Source organism: Saccharomyces eubayanus, chromosome V, assembly GCF_001298625.1.
Source record: "Saccharomyces eubayanus strain FM1318 chromosome V, whole genome shotgun sequence".
Lineage (NCBI taxonomy): Eukaryota > Fungi > Ascomycota > Saccharomycetes > Saccharomycetales > Saccharomycetaceae > Saccharomyces > Saccharomyces eubayanus.
In genome coordinates this window covers 457,835-481,091 of record NC_030980.1, presented here as the reverse complement: position 1 = coordinate 481,091, position 23,257 = coordinate 457,835, and the positions used below count along the sequence as shown (strand labels likewise).

The window sequence follows — 23,257 nt, the reverse complement described above, 5'->3', positions numbered from 1 at the left end:
TCCAAAGAAAGCACACAAAGTCACAGCTACCGGGAAACGTGCAGTTTACATAAGCATTGCCTTTTCATTCCGTTACAGCATTTCGCATATCTCGTTCCGGCTACACGCATTCTGTTTTTTTTTTTTTCCTTTTTTGTTAGAATACTGCAGATCAATCGCATTTTCCAACAGAACAAACAAGTAAACGTTTCAGTGTAAAGAAGACGGTAGTGGGGCCTTCCTAAATAGATTCGAAAACAAATAGTGAAGCAGGAGTCAAATGAAGGGTCTCCTCTGGTCCAAGAACAGAAAATCTTCTACGCCAAGTGCTAGCTCAGGCTCAACTTCCACGCCTCAAAAAACCTCTGCTGCGTCCACAACGTCGTCTTCTTCGTCACCGTCGCCCTCCCAGACTACACGAAACTCGTCAAGTGGTATCTCCCAATACATGCATTCCCACCATCATGGTCAGGGACACAGCCACCATAGAGGAGAAGATAGCATTAGGGATAAGAGGAAAAGTTCCATATTTGCATCCTCCAAACAGCACTTATCTACCAGTGCCAGTCAGGCAAACCTGGGAATGTATCGCTCTGAGACAAACGAAACTACGTCAAAAAGCGTTGGTTCTACGCTAAGAGACGATTCTGCATCAGCCTATTCTGAAGAGGTTACTAGCAATTCTTCTAGTCACAAATCCAATCCTCCGGATGAAACGCCTAGCAATAAGAAGAGCTCTCACTCGAAAGACTCGTTATTGACCTCGCACTCTTCATCTTCATCTTTATCTCCTCCTCAATCTCGACGCAGCACTGGAACCGCACTGGAAAGTTCCTCAAATACTCCAAGTACCGACAAGAACCACATTAACAACAACCAGAACATAAGCGGTGGTAACGTGACCGAGCCAAAGCAAAAGAATGCCATTCATTTAAATCCTGAAAATTATGATACAACAGTTTTCAAGACTGGTTGGGTAAACAGATCTCATGGTCAAACCGTCGCAACGAACTACAACAGCTCTATAACGGCCTCCTCCTCCTCATCCTCCTCCTCGTCTCAGAACCTGCGTAATGATGCGTATTCAAGGACTAGGGAAAGCAGATTCTATACTGGTGATGGTTCGATTTTGAAAAACGATGATAATAACAATAATGCAACCAATGATATGGCTTTATCGAGAAATAGTATGGCCTTAGATCCGCAGATGCTGGTGCCCGACTACCGTCTTTATAGAGCCCAGTTGAAAGGTTGTGTTCTGAATTTGTACAAGAGTGGTTTAAACAACAGTATTAAATTTTTCGATCCGACTTTACCGATTCCAAATAATGGTATAGCAAACGAAAATCAACAGCAAAAGAAACAACAGGCAAACGTCCAAGAACAAGGACAAGCACAAATTCCAAAGCAACCAATTGATTCTGCAAGCGAGCCGATCAAATTAGATTTGAAATATTTATCTGAAGTTTATCCACATCCAGATCTGAATCTAGATAAAGACGGAAAAATTACATCTGGCACAATCGAAAGTTTATGCCATGCAGTGTTATTTTACCCTAATTCAAAACATTCAGATATATCCAATGAAAAGTCATCGTCAAAAACCCATAGAACTATTATTAATTTGTTGTTAATGTTTCCATTGATAGATCATTTTATTAAATTTCTGAAAATATTTAACCAATATGGGCTTTCCTTTACCAAGAATAAATCTAAATTGACAAATAATTCCACCCAATTTTATAATATAACTCCTGGTATGGACGACTCCATGACCCAAAGATTAGCTTTAGTCGCAAAAACTATCCTCGATGTATTTCCGGGATTTCTGTTGGATGAGCAGATGCTCAAGGCTACAATATCTTTATTAGACACCATATCCTTGCATAACGATGAAATTTCTAATACTCTGAAAATCAAAATCGCCAATAAGCATAACGAATTAATGAAACTAACCGCATTTAGTCGATCCTCATCATCAACAACAACAGTAGCATCGGCACGTGAGTTAGAGAGTATTTTAGATCCAAGCCATTTTCTCTCTTTAGACATTAGGGCATTGGCTGATGAAGTTCATCAAGTCAATTTAAAATTTGACAAAGTTTGGGCACCAAAATTTGACTATTCTCTGCTTTATGATTCCAAGTTCGTTAACCAAAAAATAATTTCATTAAACCCACTAGTATTTAATAATAACCAAAACGTTCATTTCCTGGGGAGACTACTAATATCACATTTATTCCCAACAAATGCCACATCAATTAAAAAAATGACACCAAAACTAAAAGCTGAATTATTAAATAAATGGGTTCAAATCGGTTGCAGATTTGAACATTTAGGTGATATGGTATCATGGCTAGCCGTTGCCACTATTATCTGCTCCGTCCCTGTTTTAAGATCATCTTCATGGAAATATGTGCCCGATCAGTCACTCAAAACTATTTTCAAAGATTGGGTTCCTACCATCATTCAATTAGAAAGGCGACAAAGGTCATCAAGGTCCACAAGCAGTGTCTTCATTCTTGCTCCACCTAACTTAGATGACGATTTTACAAGGGCTAATGTCATTTCTTATTTTGGCGACTTACTAATCCACGCTGATGATTTACCTTCTGATACGAAATTCAAATACTTGGAGAAGAAAATTAATAGAACCAAGAATGCTTTCCATAAGTGGCAACAAAGGTTACAATCAATAGACTCTATGAGAAATACAACCAGTTCATCCAATCATATCAAGGAAAAAGATCCATCCACCAGCCTTATTTATCAGCTATGGAAATTCCACTTAGCGCAATCTCCGTTAAACATAGAGGGAATAATGAAATTGAGTGTTCAACTTGAACCTCCAATAGTTGACCAAAAAGGATACTCCACAATCGGTGCCCAAAGAAGTGCTTTAGTGACTGGAAGTTATTTACCCATCTTGTTCAATGAATTACTGCCAAATTATTCACTGTTTCCTAAAAATACATTAGTGGGCGCTGCAGGTGATGCAAAATTACCTCCCCCCAGATCTTCGGCCCGCCTCTCGAAATCACTTTCAATTAGCGAACCAATTCCAATTATTTCCAACAGTCACACCTTAAGCTCGTTTATGGATGGCACTTCCAGTGCGACAAATGACAATAATAAAGTTACTGGTATTGGTAAAATTGATGGCCCTGTGATTAAAGAAATGTCATCAAAACAGTCAAATAAACAGAGATTATTGAAATCCGTAAGAGATGTATTTAATATTGACATGGACGTGTTTCACATATCGGATGATCTGGTTTTCAAGTCTGTTTACGATAATGATGGTAAATCCCGTCCTGCTAGTATGGTTATAGAAACACCGAAAAGATTTTCACAGCACTCCTCTATGATCATTAACAATACCGCCACTTCAAACCAGACAGTTAGGGATTCCATGGATACCACTGGAAGATTGAGTAAAACCTTAGAAAATATGGATTTTTTCAATAATATTGGACAAGTATCTGATTCATTAAAGGAATCGATAATTCACGTGGTCTTAAAATCATCATCACTAGATAAGATATTTGACTTACTAGTATTAACTGCCAATATTTTTTCAAAATTAGTTGATACTAAAGACCTTGAAAACTATTATTATCATCAAAAGCAAAGAAATAGCTCTAATAAAGGACTTCCTGATGACAATGTTGGGCTATTGGACTATGCATTTGTTAAACTAACCATGGATAACGATACTTTTACGGAAACGTTTTTCAATACATACAAAAGTTTCACCACTACAACAGCGGTATTAGAAAACATGGCCAAAAGATACATTGGTGCCAAAAGCTGTAGCGTATCAATCTCCAAGATTCTGGATCGTAATGACGATACAAAACTGAAAATGACAGAGGATGCTAACATGGCATCTTCATCGTTAGGCCTTTATAATCAAAATTTTCCTGTATGGGACATGAAGGTTCTCGACGAAAAAAATGTAAACCCTGTTTATATGGCCAAAATTCAAATTGGCGCCGCTGAAGCTATACTACACTTGGTGAAAAACCATTACTCTGACTTTACAGACGATTTATCCAGCAACTCCACTCTATTGGACATCATTAAAATTATGGAACAGGAGGTATCTACGGAATGGACCAGAAGAGTCGCCAACCTAAAGTTGCAGAACACTTTACCAGAAGATCTTATTATTGAAACAGAGAATTTATTGGTTACACTAACAGATTTATTTTACAGTATTAAGTCAGTGTACCAAAAGCAGCTTTACAGACCTATTGGTGTCAATAGAACTCAAAGGAGAATAACCGATAGTTTGGATTCATTTAACACTTTTTCTTTCACAGATTTTAACAGCATCCTTGAAGACTCTTCCTTCAATGATGACATGATTATATCTTTTCAAAAATTAAACTCCAGTAACTATGAAGACATACTTGAATGGATATATCAGTTAGACAACTTCATTTCCAAGAAGTTCAATTTAGTATCAAAAAAAGATTGGGTGGTTATTTTCCAGGAGTTAGAACTGCTTTCCAAAGAATCGCTGGTTTCATTTTTCAATTATCCATTACATTTCAAATCAAGCAAATTGATAAGCTCAGGATATTTACAATTAGATGAACTTGAAATTTCAAATATTTTCAGTTGGATTTCTACGTTAACTTTTAAGGACAATAATGGAGAGAGCACTCTTTTATTTAAAAGATTACCTCAGTCTATTCAATTATTGGTGAAGCTACACATGAGTTTAACCACATTTTTCCTGATGGAATCTTCAAATGTTAATAAGAGCAATAATGAAAGATTGATAACTTGTAAAGTCATTTTACAAATATTGAATTATATCCGGTGGAAGAACGGAACTTTAGATTTATTTGATTCAGAGGATGACGAAAGCCCTCACGCTATATGCCCGCATATTCCATCTTTTATTGAAACAGCTATAGCGCATGCTATAACTTCACCCGAGTCAAGAAACTATGAATTTTCTTGGATCAAAGCTTCTGAAAGTCTTTCTGATACTACGGCCGGGAATCAAAATTTAAGATCAATCAATAACATTTTAGAAAAAATAGACGATGCACATATAAAGAGCTTCATTGAGATTGATAATGTATTCAGCAATAAGTCTAAGAATTTATGTCCTTGTCCAGGTTGGTTTATTTCTAGATTATTAGAAATATCGCAGTTTGTTCCCAACATGAGCATTACAAATTCTAAATTAATCAACTTTGATAAAAGGAGATTTGTTAACAATATAATTTCGAATATCTTAGATTTGATCCCTAACGAAAGAGAAATTTTGTTTAATTCTGAGATGAATGACGAAAACTCCTCGAAAAGAAATAATTTTGGTCGTGTTTTGTTAAATGACTTCGAAGATTCAAATAAAACGTACAGAAAGAAGACTAAAATTGTATCAGTATCAGAAGCTAAATCAAAGAGGTTTCAAGAGAGAGGACTATTCAATGAAATCTTAGTCAGTGAAGTTGAAAAAATTAAAAGAGAAGCCAGAAAATTGGAGATTTTATTTGATCAAGAAAGGGATTCGAAAAACTCTGCCATCTTACAACAAACTGTGCCCAAGAAAAATAGAGGATCCGTTATTATACCAGGAAATCAAAGCCCAAGTGATAACAACGACAACGGTAATAAAATTACTGGTCAAACATCACCTCCCGTAGTTAGTGTTCTTGAGAGTGGTAATTCAGCAAGGAATAAAAGGGGCTCAATGGCTTCATTTTCGACGAATAGATCATCAGTCGTATCCAATTCCAGTCATAATGGGGTCAGTAAAAAAATTGGTGGATTTTTCAGAAGACCATTTTCAATTGGTGGATTCAACACCTCAAGTTCTAATTATTCATTAAACAGCATATTATCACAAGAGATTTCAAGTAATAAATCTATTTTACCTAGTATATTACCGGAGGTCGATTCGATGCAGTTGCAGGATATGAAACCCAGTTATAGTTTGAAAACATTTGAAATAAAATCGATAATGGAAATAATCAATCACAGAAATATTCCGGCTTATTATTATGCATTTAAGGTCGTTATGCAAAATGGCCACGAATATTTAATTCAAACGACTAATTCCAATGATCTCAATGAATGGATGAAGATGATCAAGGCCTCCAAGAGGTATTCGTTCCATTCCAAGAGATATAAGGGTAAGACACACAACAAGATATTTGGAGTTCCATTAGAAGATGTTTGTGAGAGAGAGAATACATTAATTCCTACAATTGTTGTGAAATTACTGGAAGAAATTGAACTACGTGGGTTGGACGAGGTAGGGCTATATAGGATTCCCGGTTCCATTGGTAGTATCAATGCATTGAAGAACGCATTTGACGAAGAAGGTGCCACCGATAACTCCTTCACCTTAGAGGATGACAGATGGTTTGAAGTGAATGCCATCGCAGGATGTTTCAAGATGTATTTGAGAGAGCTACCGGACTCCCTTTTCTCACATGCAATGGTAAACGATTTTACTGATTTAGCCATAAAATACAAAGCGCATGATATGTCCTGTGAAGAATACAAGGGAATGATGAATGGACTACTGGGAAAGCTACCTAGGTGCTACTATCAAACTTTGAGAAGAATAGTGTTCCACTTGAATAAAGTACATCAGCATGTTGTTAATAATAAGATGGACGCATCTAATTTGGCTATTGTGTTTTCCATGAGTTTTATCAATCAAGAAGATTTGGCGAGTAGCATGGGGCCCAGGTTGGGGGCAGTTCAAACCATTCTCCAGGATTTCATCAAGAATCCAAATGACTACTTTGGACAGTAAACCAATCAGTATACACGCACATAAATGTACGCAAACACACACACATACGTTCGCGACAGATAATTCAATAATAGCAAGTTTTTTCCGATCACGTGGGGGGACGAAGTTTTCAGTTTGTAGTGTATATTTACAGAGAGATATAGAGTATTATTTAATTTTTGTTATTAATGAAATTCGATTTGTGAACGATTTTAACTTTTGAGTTCAATCTTTTCTCCTTAAAGTCTTCTTGTAATTTTTTTTCCTTGTCTTGCATTAGTTGTCTTCTTTCTGCCTGATCTCTTGCCTTTTGGATATTATGTTTCATGGACTGGAAAATGCCCATATTTTCCGTTGATGAAGCGCCAGGGATGGGGGGTCTTGGTTTGGCCACTTCTGTAATCTTTAACTTGGACCGGACCCACTTGTTTCTCAAGACAAGTGTTTGTAGGACGGAAAAGGCCCCGTTGAAGGCGAAGTAAAGCACGACGGCGGACGACAGGTTCATTGTGGCCGGGATGGAAATGATGGGCAGGATGGTGAAAAGACGCTTCATTGGGGAGCTGAACTGTTGAGCACCGGTCTCGCCACCCAGCCTCGTGAATGAAATGAACACTGCGGCGGTAATGACTTGTAGGCCCAAGTAAGGGTCTGCGAGAGTCAGATCTGGGAACCAGGCGGCACCTTGGTTGGTGAATCCATCTACCGGGTAGTTGGCCATGTGTCTCAGGGCGTTAAAGAACCCGAGAGCAATAGGTATTTGCAGCATGGGGGCGGCTAGCCACCTGTTCTTGATGCCGTGCGAAGAGAGCAGTTTTTTCCTTTGCATGGCGACCAGTTGGCCCTGTTGCAGGTCCGTGGTGGACATCAGCTTGTTGTTCAGGGCGTCCAGCTCGGGCTTGATGTGGGAGTTTCTCGCAACGGTGTCCGAGGATTTGATGTATAGGGGGAACAAGAGGCACCTTATGAGGATGGTGGTGGCAGCGATAGTGCCCCACCAGGGCAGGCCCGAGTACACGTGGACGCTCTCCAAGACATGCTGAATGATGTCGGAGGGCCAGTACCAGGTCTGGGCCAGGCCGATGCTGTTAAGGTACCCTATGTGGGAGGACAGCTCGCCCACGGTTTGGGTGGTGTTGGCGATAAGGTCCGAGGTGGAAGCAGAAAGAGACGCGGACGACGAGGTCAATTCATCGATGGAGGGCAACTGGGTCTGGATTTCGGACACGTCGTTGCCGTTCGGGCCTGTGGAGTTGAATCTTTTAACCGGTAAAGAGATCCATGGCGAGATGGCTCGGGGCGATACTACGGTGTGGGCAAAGCCCAGTCTGGAGGAGACAGCGAGCCTAGACGTGGCGAGTCGAGAGGTGAGTTTGAACATCGTCGAGGAGGGGGAGGATCGTTATTACTCCGTTTACGTATATGTAAATATATACAAATATGCTCTACACCAAGAGATACAAAGGGACGTATAGAGAGACGTACTGGTTAAATTTTTCATGGCTCGGAGAGCTTCCGAGCTGTGTTGTTGGGTTAAAAACCAAAACTCCGCCTACAGAAAGAGCTTTAAGCAGCAGTGTAAGGAACACGGGAACACGGGAACAGGAGAAGAGGATACCACGACGCTCGAGCACGAGCACAAACACAAACACAAACACAAACACAAACAAAAAACGTTATGCTGAGTATTACGAGAAGACTGATGGGCACCGACGTGCGCTCGCGGCTCCTGCTGAGCAGTCTCAACGGAGACATGCCGGGTGCGCTGCTGCTGCTGCGCCAGCAGCAGCAGGCCAGCATGGACGTGGAGCTGCTACACACGGTGCTGGCGCGGGCGACGGCGCTAGCACACGTCGAAACCATAGCGTACGTGTGGTACCACCACGTGCAGCCGCGGCGGCTGGCGGTGGAGGGCCGCCTGCTGTGCGACATGGCGGGCGTGGCACTGCACCAGGACAAGCTGTTCCTGCCGGCGCAGTTCCTGCAGCACCACCAGACGATGGGGCTAGGCCGTGGCACCAGCGCCAGCGCCAGTGCTGAGGCCCAGGCGGTGGAGTTCGAGCTCCGCAGGGTCAAAGTGGAGGCCTTTGCGCGCGGAACTATGCACTCCACGGCGCTTAGCGAGAAGTGGAAGGTGTTCTTGCAGGAGATGGACACGCTGCCGGGGCAGCCGCCACTGCGGCTGCGGGACTTCCCGCAGTTGGCCAGGGCGGTGGGCGTAGCCGCCCAGCTACAGCAGCCGCAGGAGCAGGCAGCCGCGCTGGCGCTGTTTGGGCGGCAACCGCTGGTCGTGAAGAACGAATGGTCGCTGCCGCTACTGTTGAGCGCGGTCCTGTGGCATGTGCCCGGCCCAGCGCAGGCGCGACGCGTTCTAGCGGAGTTTCGGCAGTGTTATCGCGGGCTGCCGCTGACGGATGCCGAGGTGGTGATAAAGAGAAGAGGATTCGAGATTGATACTTGAGTAGAAGGAGAAAGAAAGAAAGAAAGAGTACAGTAACAGGTAGAAGAAGTAGCAAACGTAAATGGCTAACAAAGAGATCAATTTTTTCAAGGGACACCCAAGCTCGAGGCTGCTGCCTCGAGATGAGGTGGTTCGGGCGACCGCGGCCGTGCTGGGTCCGGAGACCCGAGAGTACGATAACGACCCCTATAATAGGCATCCGCTGACGTACGGGTCGGACGAAGGTGCTCTGTGGGTGCGGGAGCAGATCTGCGGGTTCTTGAATGACCAGGTGTTCAAGTTTGAGGGCGGGGCCCCCGCCAGGACGCAGCCAGACTACTTGAATCTGGATAACGGCGCCTCGTACGGCATGCTGAACATTCTTTTACAGACGACGTTGCCGCACAACGGGTATACCAGGCAGGCGTTCATCATCACCCCGACGTACTTCTTGATCAACGACTGCTTCACGGATGCCGGGTTCAACGGCAAGCTGACCGCGATCAACGAGAAGGGCCACGACTCGATCGATTTCGAGTCGTTGCTGGCCGCGCTGGACCACCACGAGGCGGCTGCCGAGGCCAGTGGCGGCTCGACCGCGATCATCCAGGGCTCGAAGCTCACCAAGAAGATCTACAAGTACGTCATGTACTGCATTCCAACGTTTGCGAACCCGACGGGCAACACGTACTCGTCCGAGACCAGACACAGACTCATCGACATTGCCCGGAAGTACGACATGCTGGTCATCACCGATGACGTGTACGACATCCTGGACTATACCACGCCCGCCGACCAACTGCCCTCGCCACCTCTGAGAATGGTGCATCTCGACAGGGTCACGGCGGCTCCGGGCGAGGACTCGTTCGGTAACACGGTCTCCAACGCGACGTTTTCCAAGCTGATTGCGCCCGGGCTCAGGTTCGGCTACCACGAGTCGATCAACGCGAACCTTGCCAGACAGTTGTCTAAGGGTGGCGCCAACGTCTCCGGCGGTACGCCCTCACAGTTGAACTCGATGATCGTGGGCGAGCTGCTGCGTAGCGGTGCCGCCCAGAGATGCATCGCGTACTTAAGATCTGTCTATTCCGAGAGAGCCGCAGTGCTGACCGCGGCGCTCGAGAAGTACATGCCGCCGGGCACGGAGATCCCTCCCTTGAACGGCGGCTACTTCAGCTGGATCACCTTGCCACCGGCCTACGATGCCAAGGAAATCGCCGGTGTTCTGGCGCAGAAGCACAACGTTATCCTGGCCAGCGGCTCGAACTTCGAGGTCGTCGGCGACGAGAAGAACTGGGGCCAGTCCTCGTTCAGGCTGTCTATCAGCTTCCTCGAGCCGGACCAGATCGAAAAGGGCATCGAGTTGTTCGGCGCCGTTTGCAAAGATCATGCCGTGGCCAATAATATAGCTATGTAAAAAAGGAATATATGTATATATCTACACACACGCAATGCCGGGCAGAGGGTAACTTCACTACGGCCAAAGGAATGGAAAAAGAAAAAGAAAAAAAAAATGGAAATGAATGTACTAGAATACAACAGAGTAAAACAAAAGAACGAATAAAAGGCAATAAAGCACGAGCGCATTCGCCACCCACTCCAGCTCGCCCAGGCACCCCTCCTCCCTTCTTCCACAATGAATATGCAAGACGCTAATAAAGAAGAGTCGTACTCAATGTATCCCAAGACCTCTTCTCCGCCACCACCCACACCAACAAACATGCAAATCCCCATCTACCAGGCACCCATGCAGATGTACGGCTACACCCAGGCGCCCTATCTATATCCAACGCAAATGCCCGCGTACTCGCTCAATATGGTCACCCAAAACCAGGCGATGTATCATCAGAATACTAGCCCACACTACCTGCCTCCTCAAAACAACATGAACACCGGGAGCGCCAATGGCAACAACAGCATAAACAAGAAGAAGTGGCACTCCAACGGGCCTGCCAACAACAGCAATGGCCAGAACGCCAATTCAAACGGCACCGGTGTGAATTACAACAAATCTCACAACTACCACCACAACTACTCAAACAGCCATATCCCCATGATGAACGGCGCAAACAACGGCAGCAACAACACACCCGTCAAGAAGCAGGCCAATTCTTCCAGCACCAATGGCTCGACCCCCTCTCCTTCATACAACTCCTCGCCGCAGTATGACTTATTCAAGTTCGATGTAACTAAATTGAAAAACCTCAAAGAAAACTCGTCAAACTCCATTCAGCTGCCACTGTTCATCAACACCACGGAATCGGAATTCGCTGCGGCAAGTGCCCAGAGATACGATCTAAACTTGAAGTCTTTAAACTTGGACTCCAAAAGTTTGGAAGAACACACTAAAGAAAAGAGCACCACCCATCACCAGAGGGAAAGTCACACGATATCAAAAAACGGCGAAGAAACTGAGGCAGAAGTGGAATCAGAAGTAGATAAAGAAACCAAAGATAGAGACGATAAAAAACCACCAGCGAGCAAAGATAACCGCGAACATAAAAGGAAAGTAGAACCAAAGAAAGACGACACCGAGAAGGAACAAGGTGAAGAAGCTATCTTGGAGGCGCCAGTCCCTACCGTTTCGCCTCTTGTGGAAAATGAGGAGTTAGAAGAGATGGCTGACGAAGATACCGCCAAGGCGTCGTCGTCACCTACACTCCCTACTGCCAAATCTTGGTCCGCCATTGCCTCAGACGCAATCAAGAGCAGACAGGCCAGTAACAAGTCAGCCTCGGGTTCCACCATTTCCTCAGCTTCCGCTTCTACAACAGCAACAACCACGCCATTATCGACAGCAGCCACAGCAAAAACCAATTCTTCGCTATCATCAAAGCAACCTCAAAGAAAGGACAAAAAATACGTCCCACCTTCCACTAAAGGTATCGAACCACTAGGTTCCATTGCATTAAGAATGTGCTTCGATCCTGATTTCATCAGTTACGTTTTGCAAAACAAAGACACCGAAAATAAGATTCCATTACATTCCATCATTCCAAGAGGTATAATCAATAGGGCCAACATCTGTTTCATGAGTTCTGTATTACAAGTCCTACTTTATTGCCAACCGTTCATCGACGTATTAAACGTCTTGAGCACACGGAACACAAATTCAAGAATAGGAACCTCATCATGCAGACTATTAGATGCCTGCTTAACCATGTATAAACAATTCGATATGGAAACGTATGAAAAATCATTAGAAAGTGCAAATGAAAATGAAAAGTCTACAGAGACAGATTCAAAGAAACCAATCAAATCTAAGAATTTCCAACACAATGCTACCGCAGAGGCTGTCAAACCGGATGATTTTTACAAGACTTTGTCCACAATTCCTAAATTCAAAGACTTACAATGGGGCCATCAGGAGGATGCTGAGGAGTTTTTGACTCATTTATTAGATCAGTTACACGAAGAATTAATATTCGCCATTGATGGTTTAACCGACAACGAAATTCAAAACATGTTGCAAAGCATCAATGATGAACAATTGAAGATTTTCTTCATCAGAAACTTATCGCGTTATGGCAAGGCGGAATTCATTAAGAATGCAAGTCCCAGATTAAAGGAATTGATAGAGAAATATGGCATGATTAGTGACGACTCTACCGAAGAGAACGGTTGGCATGAAGTTAGCGGTACTAGCAAAAGAGGTAAAAAGACCAAGACTGCGGCCAAGAGAACTGTGGAGATTGTTCCGTCACCAATTTCGAAATTGTTTGGTGGCCAATTTAGATCCGTACTAGATATACCAAACAACAAAGAATCTCAATCAATTACACTGGATCCATTCCAAACAATCCAATTGGATATTTCAGACTCCAGCGTGAATGATCTGGAAACTGCATTCAAAAAATTTAGCGAATACGAACTATTACSATTCAAATCCTCTTCGGGCAATGATGTCGAAGCCAAGAAGCAAACATTTATCGACAAATTACCCCAGGTTCTTTTGATCCAGTTTAAACGGTTTTCATTCATAAACAACGTGGATAAAGATAACGCAATGACAAACTATAATGCATACAATGGACGTATCGAGAAGATAAGGAAGAAAATCAAATATGGCCATGAATTAATTATTCCTGAAGAATCAATGTCTTCTATAACGTTGAAGAGCCACGCCTCAGGCATCGCCGATAGAAATTATAAACTAACTGGTGTGATTTATCACCACGGCGTAAGCTCCGATGGCGGCCATTACACGGCAGATGTTTATCACAGTGAGCATAATAAGTGGTACAGAATTGACGATGTAAATATTATTGAACTGGAAGACGATGATGTTTTGAAGGGTGGTGAGGAAGCTTCTGATTCAAGAACTGCCTATATTTTAATGTATCAAAAGAAAAATTAAAATATGGAGCAATAATTATAGAGAATACATAAATAATAATATAATGAGAATACAAGCGTATGCAATATATAAAGAAAATGTCAATTGCATGTGTGGTTTTTAATCGTCGTTGTTGCGTGGAAAAAATAAAACTTGATTTCGCCCAGGATCGAACTGGGGACGTTCTGCGTGTTAAGCAGATGCCATAACCGACTAGACCACGAAACCAACTTTTGATGTTATTATTACATTTTGACTAAGGCTAATAAGACTGTATGCGAGGTACAAGTCTACCACGTCGCAACTGAAAAGTACTTGAAAAGAATTATTGTAAATCATACAGGAGATTAGTATCACATTCGAAATTCTACTCCAGAACAGGCCTTGTTTGAATGAAGCACCCGGACTATATATGTCCATGAACAAATTAGTTTTAGGTCCAAGATTCTCTTTTTAGTTGTATCCAGCACTTAAATAAAGAAAAATATGTTTACTAACATTCTGTGTCACTAAAAAAATGAACTTAGGATACCTGAGTTAACCCTGTATCACTTAATAGTGATACAACATAGATCCATCTCGAAAACGATGACCTTGGACACAGATGCCTACTTTAGCAACTGTAGTGATTGCATAATGCATAAAAGTGTAGCTTTGGTGTATTGTATATAACGGTATATGGGACCAAGACCTTCACCTGAAGAAACAGGCAACGTAAAACAAACCGATAAAGAATCATGCGAAACGTGGAAATGAAAACGAAGAGACATATGCGCCTACTCTTCTTATCAGTAGTATTCGTCGTAAGCATCATGCTTGACAGGTCGCCCTTACTGATATCTTACAAACCTGTTATGAACAATATCGCTAGCGAAGGTATCGGGGCTTTTGGTCCATAGACCTAGTTAAAATCTCATTCGTATGCCTACACAGTACATATATTTCGGCGCAAAAGCTTTAACTGCATTTACCATGGGCGGTAACTGTGATGGCCCGTCTCTAACCTCTCCACCGGAGTTTTAACAAAGTGGTGTTTTCCGCACTCAGTACAATTACCGATAGTAGAGTTGCATTTCGTGAATGAATAAAATGTTTTAAATGCTATACAATTTTAAAAAGAAGAACTTAAATGAATACATTGAGAAGTTTGAGATTAGAAGAGAGAATACATGTCCGTTTTAAACAGAGCCGCTGTTAAAGAAGAGTAGTTTATAATAGCATCATAACGGCCCCGGCCAAACCCAAGGCGTTTGGAATTACCTTTCCATTAGCAGCATTGACGTTTGTTTCCACGTCATGTGTAGAGGAAGCTGTGGTTTTAGAAGTTGGCTTCTCGATAGTACAAGGACAGTTGGTGACTGTCAGAGTCGTTGGGGCTGTGACAGTGTATGTAGCGTTGTTTGTTACGAATGTGGTTGGTTCAGGACAGTAGGTAGTAAACTCGCTAACGACTTCATATTGTGTTGTGGTAGCAGTAGAGTTGTAGAAAACTGGAACAGAAGAAGAGGTAGCAGTGCCGTTACCGCCGATGAAAGCGTCGCTCGATGGCGCCACAATGACAGAGGAGCTAGAGTTGGATACCAACCCGAAAGCGGTAGAAGCCATGGCCAATGGTAGTAGGAACTTTGCGTTAGACAACATTATTGATTATATTTGTTTGAGTTTACTGAGTTTCTAGATAAAATGGTAAAGAGAAATCTCAAACCAGAATAGGAACCTGGTAAGAGCAGCGTTCACCTTTATATACATATAGTTACAGTTTGTCGGGGCAAAAAGGGATAGAAAAGCCCTCATTTGGCCTCATCCAGCGCCTTCGAGAACATCGATACTATTCATGGCATAGTTTTTCCGAAGGAGATTATAACAATAGATCTTCTTATGGATCGAGGGGCAAGGGGAAGGCACGTCATTGCTCATTTGTGAGGTCAATTAACCAGATTAGGTAACTGGGGTCCCGGGCTTTTCCGTAAAAATACTCGCGGGATTCGGGTTCGAGCCCCGATAGGGACTCCCTCACGCCGTTGTGGCATGGCTTCGGAAAGGGATTATCTGGCGATAAAAGGATCGGTGACAATAGTAGTAAAGGTGAGAATGAACAGTATGTGCCATACTATTTTTGCCCTTGTTCAGGAGGATTTCTCGCTCCTCGCAGTTGGAGCTAGAACGTAGGCTTGGGTGCATGCTTTAAGCATATGACTTGCGTGGCAAAGCAAATTACGTACCCTCGTGCGTGGGATTGTACTACTATTTGCCACATATACATTCTTCTCCCTATATTATCGTACCATTGAGAGACTCCCCTTTCTTTTTGTACAAGGTAAACGCCAAACTTGTCACGAGCACTCATTGTCCCGATGACGCTTTTTTTTGCAAGTCGCGCTCACGTCAACAAACAAGTAATGAGTATGTGTTGGCCGATGATGAGGATATCATACAAGTGGGCTGAGTTAGAAGGAGTGCGAAAAACTTGATTGTTTTGGGAGAGCTAATCTAAGGAAAATTCTTAAGTGTCAAGGAACAATGCAGAAATTTGATTTAGAGCTTTCAAGAAAGGCAAACCCTCTGCTCTTCAGTCCGGAACGATACGAAGAATATCCACTAAAGTACGATGAACTAAAGGAATATCTCTTTTCACAAAACCCATCTCATCCTCACCATAACAATAGGCCATACACCTCAGTTGATTACTTTGACTATCTATTATATACAAGTAAAAATGATAACTCAGAAATAGACCTCGATAGAAAGCTGGTATCTGAATTTGCATTATATTACGTTCAGAAAAATCGCCGCAACTCTGATGATTCAGCGCCCACGCTTAATGATTTATTGAAATTAAAACTTGGCTCTAAGGAATGGTACGAAATGATGCTAGAAATTCTTGAATCTATCAACACCACAGGGATGAACCAGCTAACCAGAGAAAACAAAAATAATAGTTTCCCAAATTCTAAAAGGGCCAAGTCCTCCACCAACACGGCCGGTGTTGACAACTTCAATAGCAGTACCAATCACGCTGCCGATGCTACCGATGACACGGATGAAGTGCTGCAAGAATTGACCTCCTTTTTGATGTCAAACTCTATTCAAAAAGGTATCGATATCAAACCCATCCCATTAGACGACCCTGTGAATTTTTTGAAAAATGGTATAAATTCAATTTTGAACACTTGTGTCAACCTGGAAAAGACTACACCGTTACTATCCGCTTCATCTAACCCTTCCGCAGATCAAGAGAAAAATACTTCTAACAAACTAGATGAGTTGGAGACGGCGTTTAATGATTTGCAACTGGCACATAATTTTTTGACTAAGCAATTTGAAAACGATCGTGCCGAATACGTACAAGACATTGAAAAACTGACACGAACTAACAGGGAGTTGCAAGATAGACTACTGAACTATCATTCGAATTTGAATAAAACAGAAAAAAAAATATACGACTTAGAACAAATGAATAAAGAATTAGAGGAAGCAAACAGCAAGTTGAGTTCAAACAAAAGTAATTTTAGTATATCATCACCGGTGAGCTCGCCAGCTACGTGGGATCCGGCTTCTCCCTCTTCTATAGGAAGTCCAACAGGTGGCTCTGGATCACGCTCACTTTCAATAATGACAGGTGAATTTAAAAAAGTGTTGACGAGTACGCAAAGAAAATATGAAAGGGAACTGGCCGAAGAACGTGAACATAGATACAAACTAGAAAAGGAATTAGCTATGCTGAAAAGTGAAAAGGAAAACACCTCATTTGCACTCAGTGATGCGCAACAATCAGATATGCTATAAGAAAACGTCACGATGCACATTGACATCTCATTATAAAACATAGATACATAAAATAAGAAAATACTCTGTAAGACTGTTTTGATATTACAATTACCTCTTCTTTTTTCTTTTTTTATATACCATAAATATCGTTTTTAAAAAAAAACCAGGTTTTTTCCCCCCTTCTTTCTTACATTTTTCTAAATTCGCTCAGCACAGGGTATATGGCTTCAAAAGCTTGATATATTTCTTCTCTTTGCTTGGCACCGGTAAGGACGATCTTACCAGAAACGAAAATTAACAGCACAATCTTTGGCTTCACCATTCTATAAATTAAACCAGGAAATAATTCGGGTTCATAAGAGGAGAAAGTACCATGACTGAATGCCAACCCTTCCAAACGTATAGGAAACTTGACGTCACACGAACCGACAATATTTTGTATTTTAAAGTCCGTGAATTTGGCAGCAAACCCAATTTTTTGAATGATTCTGGCATATTTTCTACTGGCTAATTTAGAGTCATCTTCACTTTTGGCACCGGTAACGACCATTTTCCCCGATGCAAAAATCAGAGCTGTAGTTTTTGGCTCTCTGATACGCATGATAACAGCAGCGAAACGTTTAGGGTTATACTCCGCATTACGCGCATGTAGTGCCACTGTTTTCAAGTCCAGCCTACAACCCAAAGTCACAGTGGCCACAATATTTTGCAATGTTGGAACAATACCAGATGTGGCAGATGTATCCTTTTCAGATTCTGGGGCCGCCCTCTTTATGTCTTCTTCACTTTGAAAAGTAGTTGCTAGCTTTGTACCATCGGGATTCTGGTTTTCCCATACTTGTCTGGTATTTGGATCAAACACTATTTTATTTGCCTCTTTGAACTCCTTTAAACGTTCCTCATCGGCCATAATTGATAATTTCACTACGGTATATTGTTATTATTCTTTAGCCCAAAAAAAATTGTAGCCTTTATTTCTTTTTTCCACAAAGTAGTTTTTCACTAATAGTCGTTTTCTTTCTTATATGATACCTTCCCCTTGATTGTATAATCCAAAAAACAGTCACTACTGCTATTTCTACGTTGCCTATTCCTTCGTCGCCATTAAATACGTTTAAAGACGAAAACTCACAGAGAATCCTTGATATGTTAAGTTTTATATGTTTGTAGATCTTCAATTTTTTTTTTTTTCAAAACGCTCGCGTAAGGTAAACCCAAAAATAACTATTTACGGTCATTATTAAATACGTGAAGGTGATGAGTTAGATCTGTTAACAATAGCGACCCCGGAACTGAAACGATCAAAGGAGATCTAGAGCGGTGGCAATCGAACTATCACTAAGCATTTCCTGAGGAAGAATGGAAAATTCTGGTCATAGACTTAGTATATCACAGGTATATCAACTAGCTCACGAATACCGAGACCATGCATACTCTGTTGCAAGCAAGATCAGTTCCGAAGAGGAGCTGAAGCAGTATTACACCCTGATAAATATGTCTATCCGGATGTTTCAAATGATGAAGGGAAAATGCACGCTCTCCGTCGTGGAGGATAGCAAGATCACGTTTGAGATGGTGGAGTTACTAATACATGAGACGCATAACTTCGATTTAGCCGAGTTGTACATTTCAAGTTTGAAGGAACGGTTGCAAACGCACCAGAACAGCATGTGTGTGGTGGAAGAGGTCATGCATTGCGAGTTTTTATTAGTACACGATCTACCATTGATGAGAGATACGAAGTTCCATTACAAGATTGCGCTAAGAAACTGTAATGAGTTAGTGCAGTACATGACGAGTTTAAAGGACGAAGTCTACCAAAATTGGGCATTAGTATTCCAGTATGTTGGGGTGGCACTTTGTATCAAACTGAAACAGCACCGTAGGGTGAAAACGAGTTTCGCTGGGTTGCTCTCGCAATGCGGGGATAAGTCACAATGGAAGTGGTTCCTGAACTTGTGCTACGTGAACTACTTACTGAACGAGAGATTCCCCATCCCTGAAGCTGCAATTGAAGAGTTGAGAAGCACGGAGTTGGACACGGTGGGACCCAGGCTATATGCATGGAAGTTGGCGTTGAACATGGTGATCCAAGTTTACAAAGACGGGAACATTACAGAGCATCTGAACGAGTTCAAGAGATTTTTCGATGTGAACAAGCAGTCGTTGGTCAATGATGAAGACAAAGGGTGCATGATCAGTATTGCACCTGGGGTGACGTTGAAAGTGGACCTGCCAATAATTTTCCACTACAAGGAACTGAAAAATATTCTGTTGTTACTGCAAAGCGTAAGCTACATCGTGAACTGCTACGACGGGAAGGGGAACTTCTCGAGGAAGTTTCTGCCCAAAGTGCATTCCACGACGCAGAAGCTGATGAAGACTATCGGGACAGGCGGCGTGTCGATGAACGAGCTGGACTCACGGGTCCAAACGTACAAGAGCATTCTTGATTTCTGCGACTTTTACAAAGTGTGGGAGGAAATACTGCTGAATGGCGCCGTGGTTGAGGCGGCGGCGGCGTCGTCGTCGTCGTCGTCGTCGTCGTCAAATCTGGGACCCTCTCCGGCATACACAAAGTTACTACAAGCGATGCAGGTCCAATTTCAAGGCGGGGGGGGTGTGGAGGAGTACACGCGCCTGGCGCAGTCTGGTGGCACGTCGAGCGAAGTAAAGATGATATCGCTGCTAAATTGCTACACCGTGCAAGCGGCGAAGGTGAGCCGGTGTCCGGGAGACAAGCAGGCCCAGCTCGTGGAGCAGTGCAACAAGGTGTGGCAGCAGGTGGAGAGGCTGCTGCGGGAGACAGACCTGCAGTTCAACCCGATATGGGAGTGCACGGTGACGATTCTGTGGCTGTTCAGCCACTTCGAGCCCTTCAGTTGGAACCCGCTGCCGTGCAGCGACAAGGAGCGGGCCGAGTACATGTCGAAGCTTCGCGAGTTCTACTCGAGCAACAAGTTTGCCAGTGGCGGTGGTGCCGTGGACGAGCGGTTCAAGCTCAAGAAGGCGTTGCTGCTGCAGGTGCTGGTGAACTACCTGGGCGGGCGGATGCTCGAACACGACCTGGAGGAGATCCGCGGGATCTCCGGCAAGTGCTTTGACATGTGCCGGCACCAGGGCGGGATGGACAAAGTGCAGTACGTAGTCGGGATATGGCATCTCATGAACTGCACGGTGGGCATGCGGGGCAAAGACGTTGCCCTCACGAACGCGAAGCTGGAGGCGCTGGTGAAGCAAATCACCAGTGGCGAGCAAAGTAAGGCCAAAAAATAATTAAAAAAAACTGATATTGTTTATATATTTATATATACTCATATGCACTATACAATTTCGCCTTGTTTTACTATTCTACAACGCCTGGGCAGGGGACTTTTTGCCGCCTGGCACAAGAATGGCGATGTTGTTGCCGCTCAAAAGCATTCTGCCGTGGTGTTGCATGACCTTCTTGTTCTTGGTCTCGTCCTCCGGGTCGATGAGCCACTCAACAGCGTCCTCCAGTATGACGTTGACGAAGTCGTCGAAGCCGACCAGCGTGCCCTCAAATTCGCGGTTCGACTGCAGCACGATCAGCACTCTCTGGTTGATTGTTTTGTCTATGACCTCCAAGGGCAAAATCTCCGGTAGACTCATTGTGTGCTTCTGTGTGTGTGTGTGTGTGTGTGTGGTTTGCCCTGCATGAGTGCTTGTTGTAACCATCCCAATCGTGCGCCTTAAGCTTTTTCGCCTTTTCTCGCCTTCTTTGTTTGCTTCGACCAAAAAATAAAATAAGAGAGCAACAATACCAGTTACCCGGTAGACAGTGCCCACATGGTAGCGCCGCCGGCTCTACCAAAATCGGCCGAACACGCGAGTAAGGCAATACCCTAGGCAAAGCCTGCCCAAAAGAACAACGATACACGCAACAAGACTCAAACATCTTTCTAATTCTGATCGGGTCCAGAACGCTGGATGCATCGAAATCCCCCACGGCACCCAACCTCAGACGCCCTCTGCAAACCTCTGCTTCCTACTATCGCAAAAACACCCATGCCAGCCCATTCCCACCCCCGCGACACAAAACCCTCAGAGAGAGAGACCTGTCTCCCAACTCCCGGCCGGGTAACGCCCCCGCACCGAAACGCTTACAACTTCCACGAGCCGAGTCGAGTCACTTGTGTTATGTTATGTTATAGTTATAGTCCCAGTCCCAGTCTGGCAAACACCGCACCAGTCGGCGCTGACACACGCTCCACGCCAATCCCACGCCAGGGTGCAAAACCACTTCCATTCTGCCCGCGGTGCGCGATTACTGCTGCAGCACTAAACGAGCGGGTGCGCTGTGACTGCCGACTCACGCCAGGCCGCTATTTCCCCCCGGCCGTGCAAGCCGTGCCGGGCCCGTAGAGCGCGCTAACTAGGTGCGCATTGGCATTGGCGCCGGCACGCAGTGGACGAATGCACCCGATTTCTGCTTGGCTGCTGCTGTAAGGCCCGGTGCCAGCGATGAGGATGGGCTGGAGTCTTCTCGAGGCCATGGTTATATATAAAATGCTCAAATGAGCAAAAAAAAAAACAGCAGGGCAGATTGCGTCTTGCCGGTCCTCACGCTAGCTCATCACTTTCATACATACATACACATACACTTACACATACACTTACCGCCATGCCTAACAAAGTTTTTAACGTGGCTGTTTTCTTCGTTGTGTTCAGAGAGTGTTTGGAAGCCGTGATTATTATCTCCGTGCTGCTGTCGTTTTTGAGCCAGGCGATCGGGCACAAGGACCCGGTGTTGTACCGTAAGTTGAAGATCCAGGTGTGGACCGGGGTGGTGCTCGGGTTCATCATCTGTCTGGCCATCGGTGCTGGTTTCATCGGTGCGTACTACTCTTTGCAAAAGGACATTTTCGGGACTGCCGAGGATCTGTGGGAAGGTATTTTTTGTATGATCGCGACGGTAATGATCTCCATGATGGGGATTCCGATGTTGAGAATGAACAAGATGCAGAGTAAGTGGAGAGTRAAGATCGCGCGGTCTTTGGTCGAGGTTCCTCACCGTAAGAGAGACTACTTCAAGATCGGGTTTTTGAGTAGAAGATACGCCATGTTTATTCTGCCCTTCATCACGGTGATGAGAGAAGGGTTGGAAGCGGTTGTTTTCGTTGCCGGTGCCGGTATCACCACACAGGGCTCGCACGCCTCCGCGTACCCGCTGCCTGTTGTGGTCGGTTTGATCTGTGGTGGTTTGGTCGGGTTCCTGTTGTACTACGGTGCCTCCAAATCTTCGCTGCAGATTTTCTTGATCCTGTCCACCTCGATTTTGTATCTGATTTCCGCCGGTCTTTTCTCCCGTGGTGCTTGGTACTTTGAAAACTATAGATTCAACCTTGCTAGTGGTGGTGACGCCTCCGAAGGTGGTGACGGTAATGGGTCTTACAACATCAGAAAGGCCGTGTACCACGTCAACTGCTGCAACCCGGAACTGGACAACGGGTGGGATATCTTCAACGCTTTGCTCGGATGGCAAAACACCGGGTACCTGTCCTCCATGTTGTGTTACAACATCTATTGGCTGGTGCTTATTATCGTGTTGAGTCTGATGATCTTTGAAGAAAGACGCGGCCACTTGCCCTTCGCCAAGAACTTGCAGATGAAACACATCAACCCAGGCTACTGGATCAAGAACAAGAAGAAACAAGAATTGACCGAGGAGCAAAAGAAACAATTGTTCGCCAAGGTGGACAACATCAACTTCAACCAGGACGGTGAAATCAACGTGCAAGACGACGAGGACGAAGTCCCTGAACAAACCACCACCAGCCGTTCCTCGTCCGGGAACGTCGTCATGGACAAGGAGGCCCCACACGTCAAAATCGAATCCATTTAAGGAACCACGTAATACGTAGCTGTGTACGCTTCCTTTTTTTTTCCTTTATCTCTCTATAAGTATACTATATATATATAATAATCCTTCATACCGCTTAGAGGG

General features: G+C 43.9%; 11 protein-coding genes and 1 non-coding gene across 12 annotated transcripts; 7 read left to right on the top strand and 5 right to left on the bottom strand.

Annotated features, from left to right (window-relative positions):
* Window positions 1–259: 259 nt before the first annotated feature.
* On the top strand, window positions 260–6,766 carry BEM2 (GTPase-activating protein BEM2; the record flags this gene model as incomplete). The annotated part of the gene is made up of 1 exon (XM_018364749.1): window positions 260–6,766. The coding sequence occupies one exon, from the start codon at window positions 260–262 to the stop codon at window positions 6,764–6,766; it is 6,507 nt and encodes a 2,168-aa protein (XP_018222821.1).
* A 151-nt stretch (window positions 6,767–6,917) lies between these two features.
* Window positions 6,918–8,126, bottom strand: OXA1 (membrane insertase OXA1; the record flags this gene model as incomplete). Its single annotated transcript, XM_018364748.1, has 1 exon — window positions 6,918–8,126. The coding sequence occupies one exon, from the start codon at window positions 8,124–8,126 to the stop codon at window positions 6,918–6,920; it is 1,209 nt and encodes a 402-aa protein (XP_018222820.1).
* A 297-nt stretch (window positions 8,127–8,423) lies between these two features.
* PET122 (Pet122p) lies at window positions 8,424–9,206 on the top strand (the record flags this gene model as incomplete). The annotated part of the gene is made up of 1 exon (XM_018364747.1): window positions 8,424–9,206. The coding sequence occupies one exon, from the start codon at window positions 8,424–8,426 to the stop codon at window positions 9,204–9,206; it is 783 nt and encodes a 260-aa protein (XP_018222819.1).
* Window positions 9,207–9,267: 61 nt separating this feature from the next.
* Window positions 9,268–10,602, top strand: DI49_1561 (2-aminoadipate transaminase; the record flags this gene model as incomplete). The annotated part of the gene is made up of 1 exon (XM_018364746.1): window positions 9,268–10,602. One exon carries the CDS (start codon window positions 9,268–9,270, stop codon window positions 10,600–10,602), a length of 1,335 nt encoding a protein of 444 aa, XP_018222818.1.
* A 219-nt stretch (window positions 10,603–10,821) lies between these two features.
* On the top strand, window positions 10,822–13,542 carry UBP3 (mRNA-binding ubiquitin-specific protease UBP3; the record flags this gene model as incomplete). Its single annotated transcript, XM_018364745.1, has 1 exon — window positions 10,822–13,542. One exon carries the CDS (start codon window positions 10,822–10,824, stop codon window positions 13,540–13,542), a length of 2,721 nt encoding a protein of 906 aa, XP_018222817.1.
* A 133-nt stretch (window positions 13,543–13,675) lies between these two features.
* DI49_1559 lies at window positions 13,676–13,749 on the bottom strand. The gene has a single exon. It is a non-coding gene; the product is annotated as a tRNA-Val (tRNA).
* A 981-nt stretch (window positions 13,750–14,730) lies between these two features.
* SPI1 (Spi1p) lies at window positions 14,731–15,162 on the bottom strand (the record flags this gene model as incomplete). Its single annotated transcript, XM_018364744.1, has 1 exon — window positions 14,731–15,162. One exon carries the CDS (start codon window positions 15,160–15,162, stop codon window positions 14,731–14,733), a length of 432 nt encoding a protein of 143 aa, XP_018222816.1.
* An 879-nt stretch (window positions 15,163–16,041) lies between these two features.
* PEA2 (Pea2p) lies at window positions 16,042–17,307 on the top strand (the record flags this gene model as incomplete). The annotated part of the gene is made up of 1 exon (XM_018364743.1): window positions 16,042–17,307. One exon carries the CDS (start codon window positions 16,042–16,044, stop codon window positions 17,305–17,307), a length of 1,266 nt encoding a protein of 421 aa, XP_018222815.1.
* A 169-nt stretch (window positions 17,308–17,476) lies between these two features.
* On the bottom strand, window positions 17,477–18,199 carry SPT15 (TATA-binding protein; the record flags this gene model as incomplete). Its single annotated transcript, XM_018364742.1, has 1 exon — window positions 17,477–18,199. One exon carries the CDS (start codon window positions 18,197–18,199, stop codon window positions 17,477–17,479), a length of 723 nt encoding a protein of 240 aa, XP_018222814.1.
* Window positions 18,200–18,648: 449 nt separating this feature from the next.
* On the top strand, window positions 18,649–20,565 carry SCC4 (cohesin-loading factor complex subunit SCC4; the record flags this gene model as incomplete). Its single annotated transcript, XM_018364741.1, has 1 exon — window positions 18,649–20,565. The coding sequence occupies one exon, from the start codon at window positions 18,649–18,651 to the stop codon at window positions 20,563–20,565; it is 1,917 nt and encodes a 638-aa protein (XP_018222813.1).
* Window positions 20,566–20,640: 75 nt separating this feature from the next.
* On the bottom strand, window positions 20,641–20,988 carry LSM5 (RNA-binding protein LSM5; the record flags this gene model as incomplete). Its single annotated transcript, XM_018364740.1, has 1 exon — window positions 20,641–20,988. The coding sequence occupies one exon, from the start codon at window positions 20,986–20,988 to the stop codon at window positions 20,641–20,643; it is 348 nt and encodes a 115-aa protein (XP_018222812.1).
* A 946-nt stretch (window positions 20,989–21,934) lies between these two features.
* FTR1 (high-affinity iron permease FTR1) lies at window positions 21,935–23,155 on the top strand (the record flags this gene model as incomplete). Its single annotated transcript, XM_018364739.1, has 1 exon — window positions 21,935–23,155. The coding sequence occupies one exon, from the start codon at window positions 21,935–21,937 to the stop codon at window positions 23,153–23,155; it is 1,221 nt and encodes a 406-aa protein (XP_018222811.1).
* Window positions 23,156–23,257: the final 102 nt, after the last annotated feature.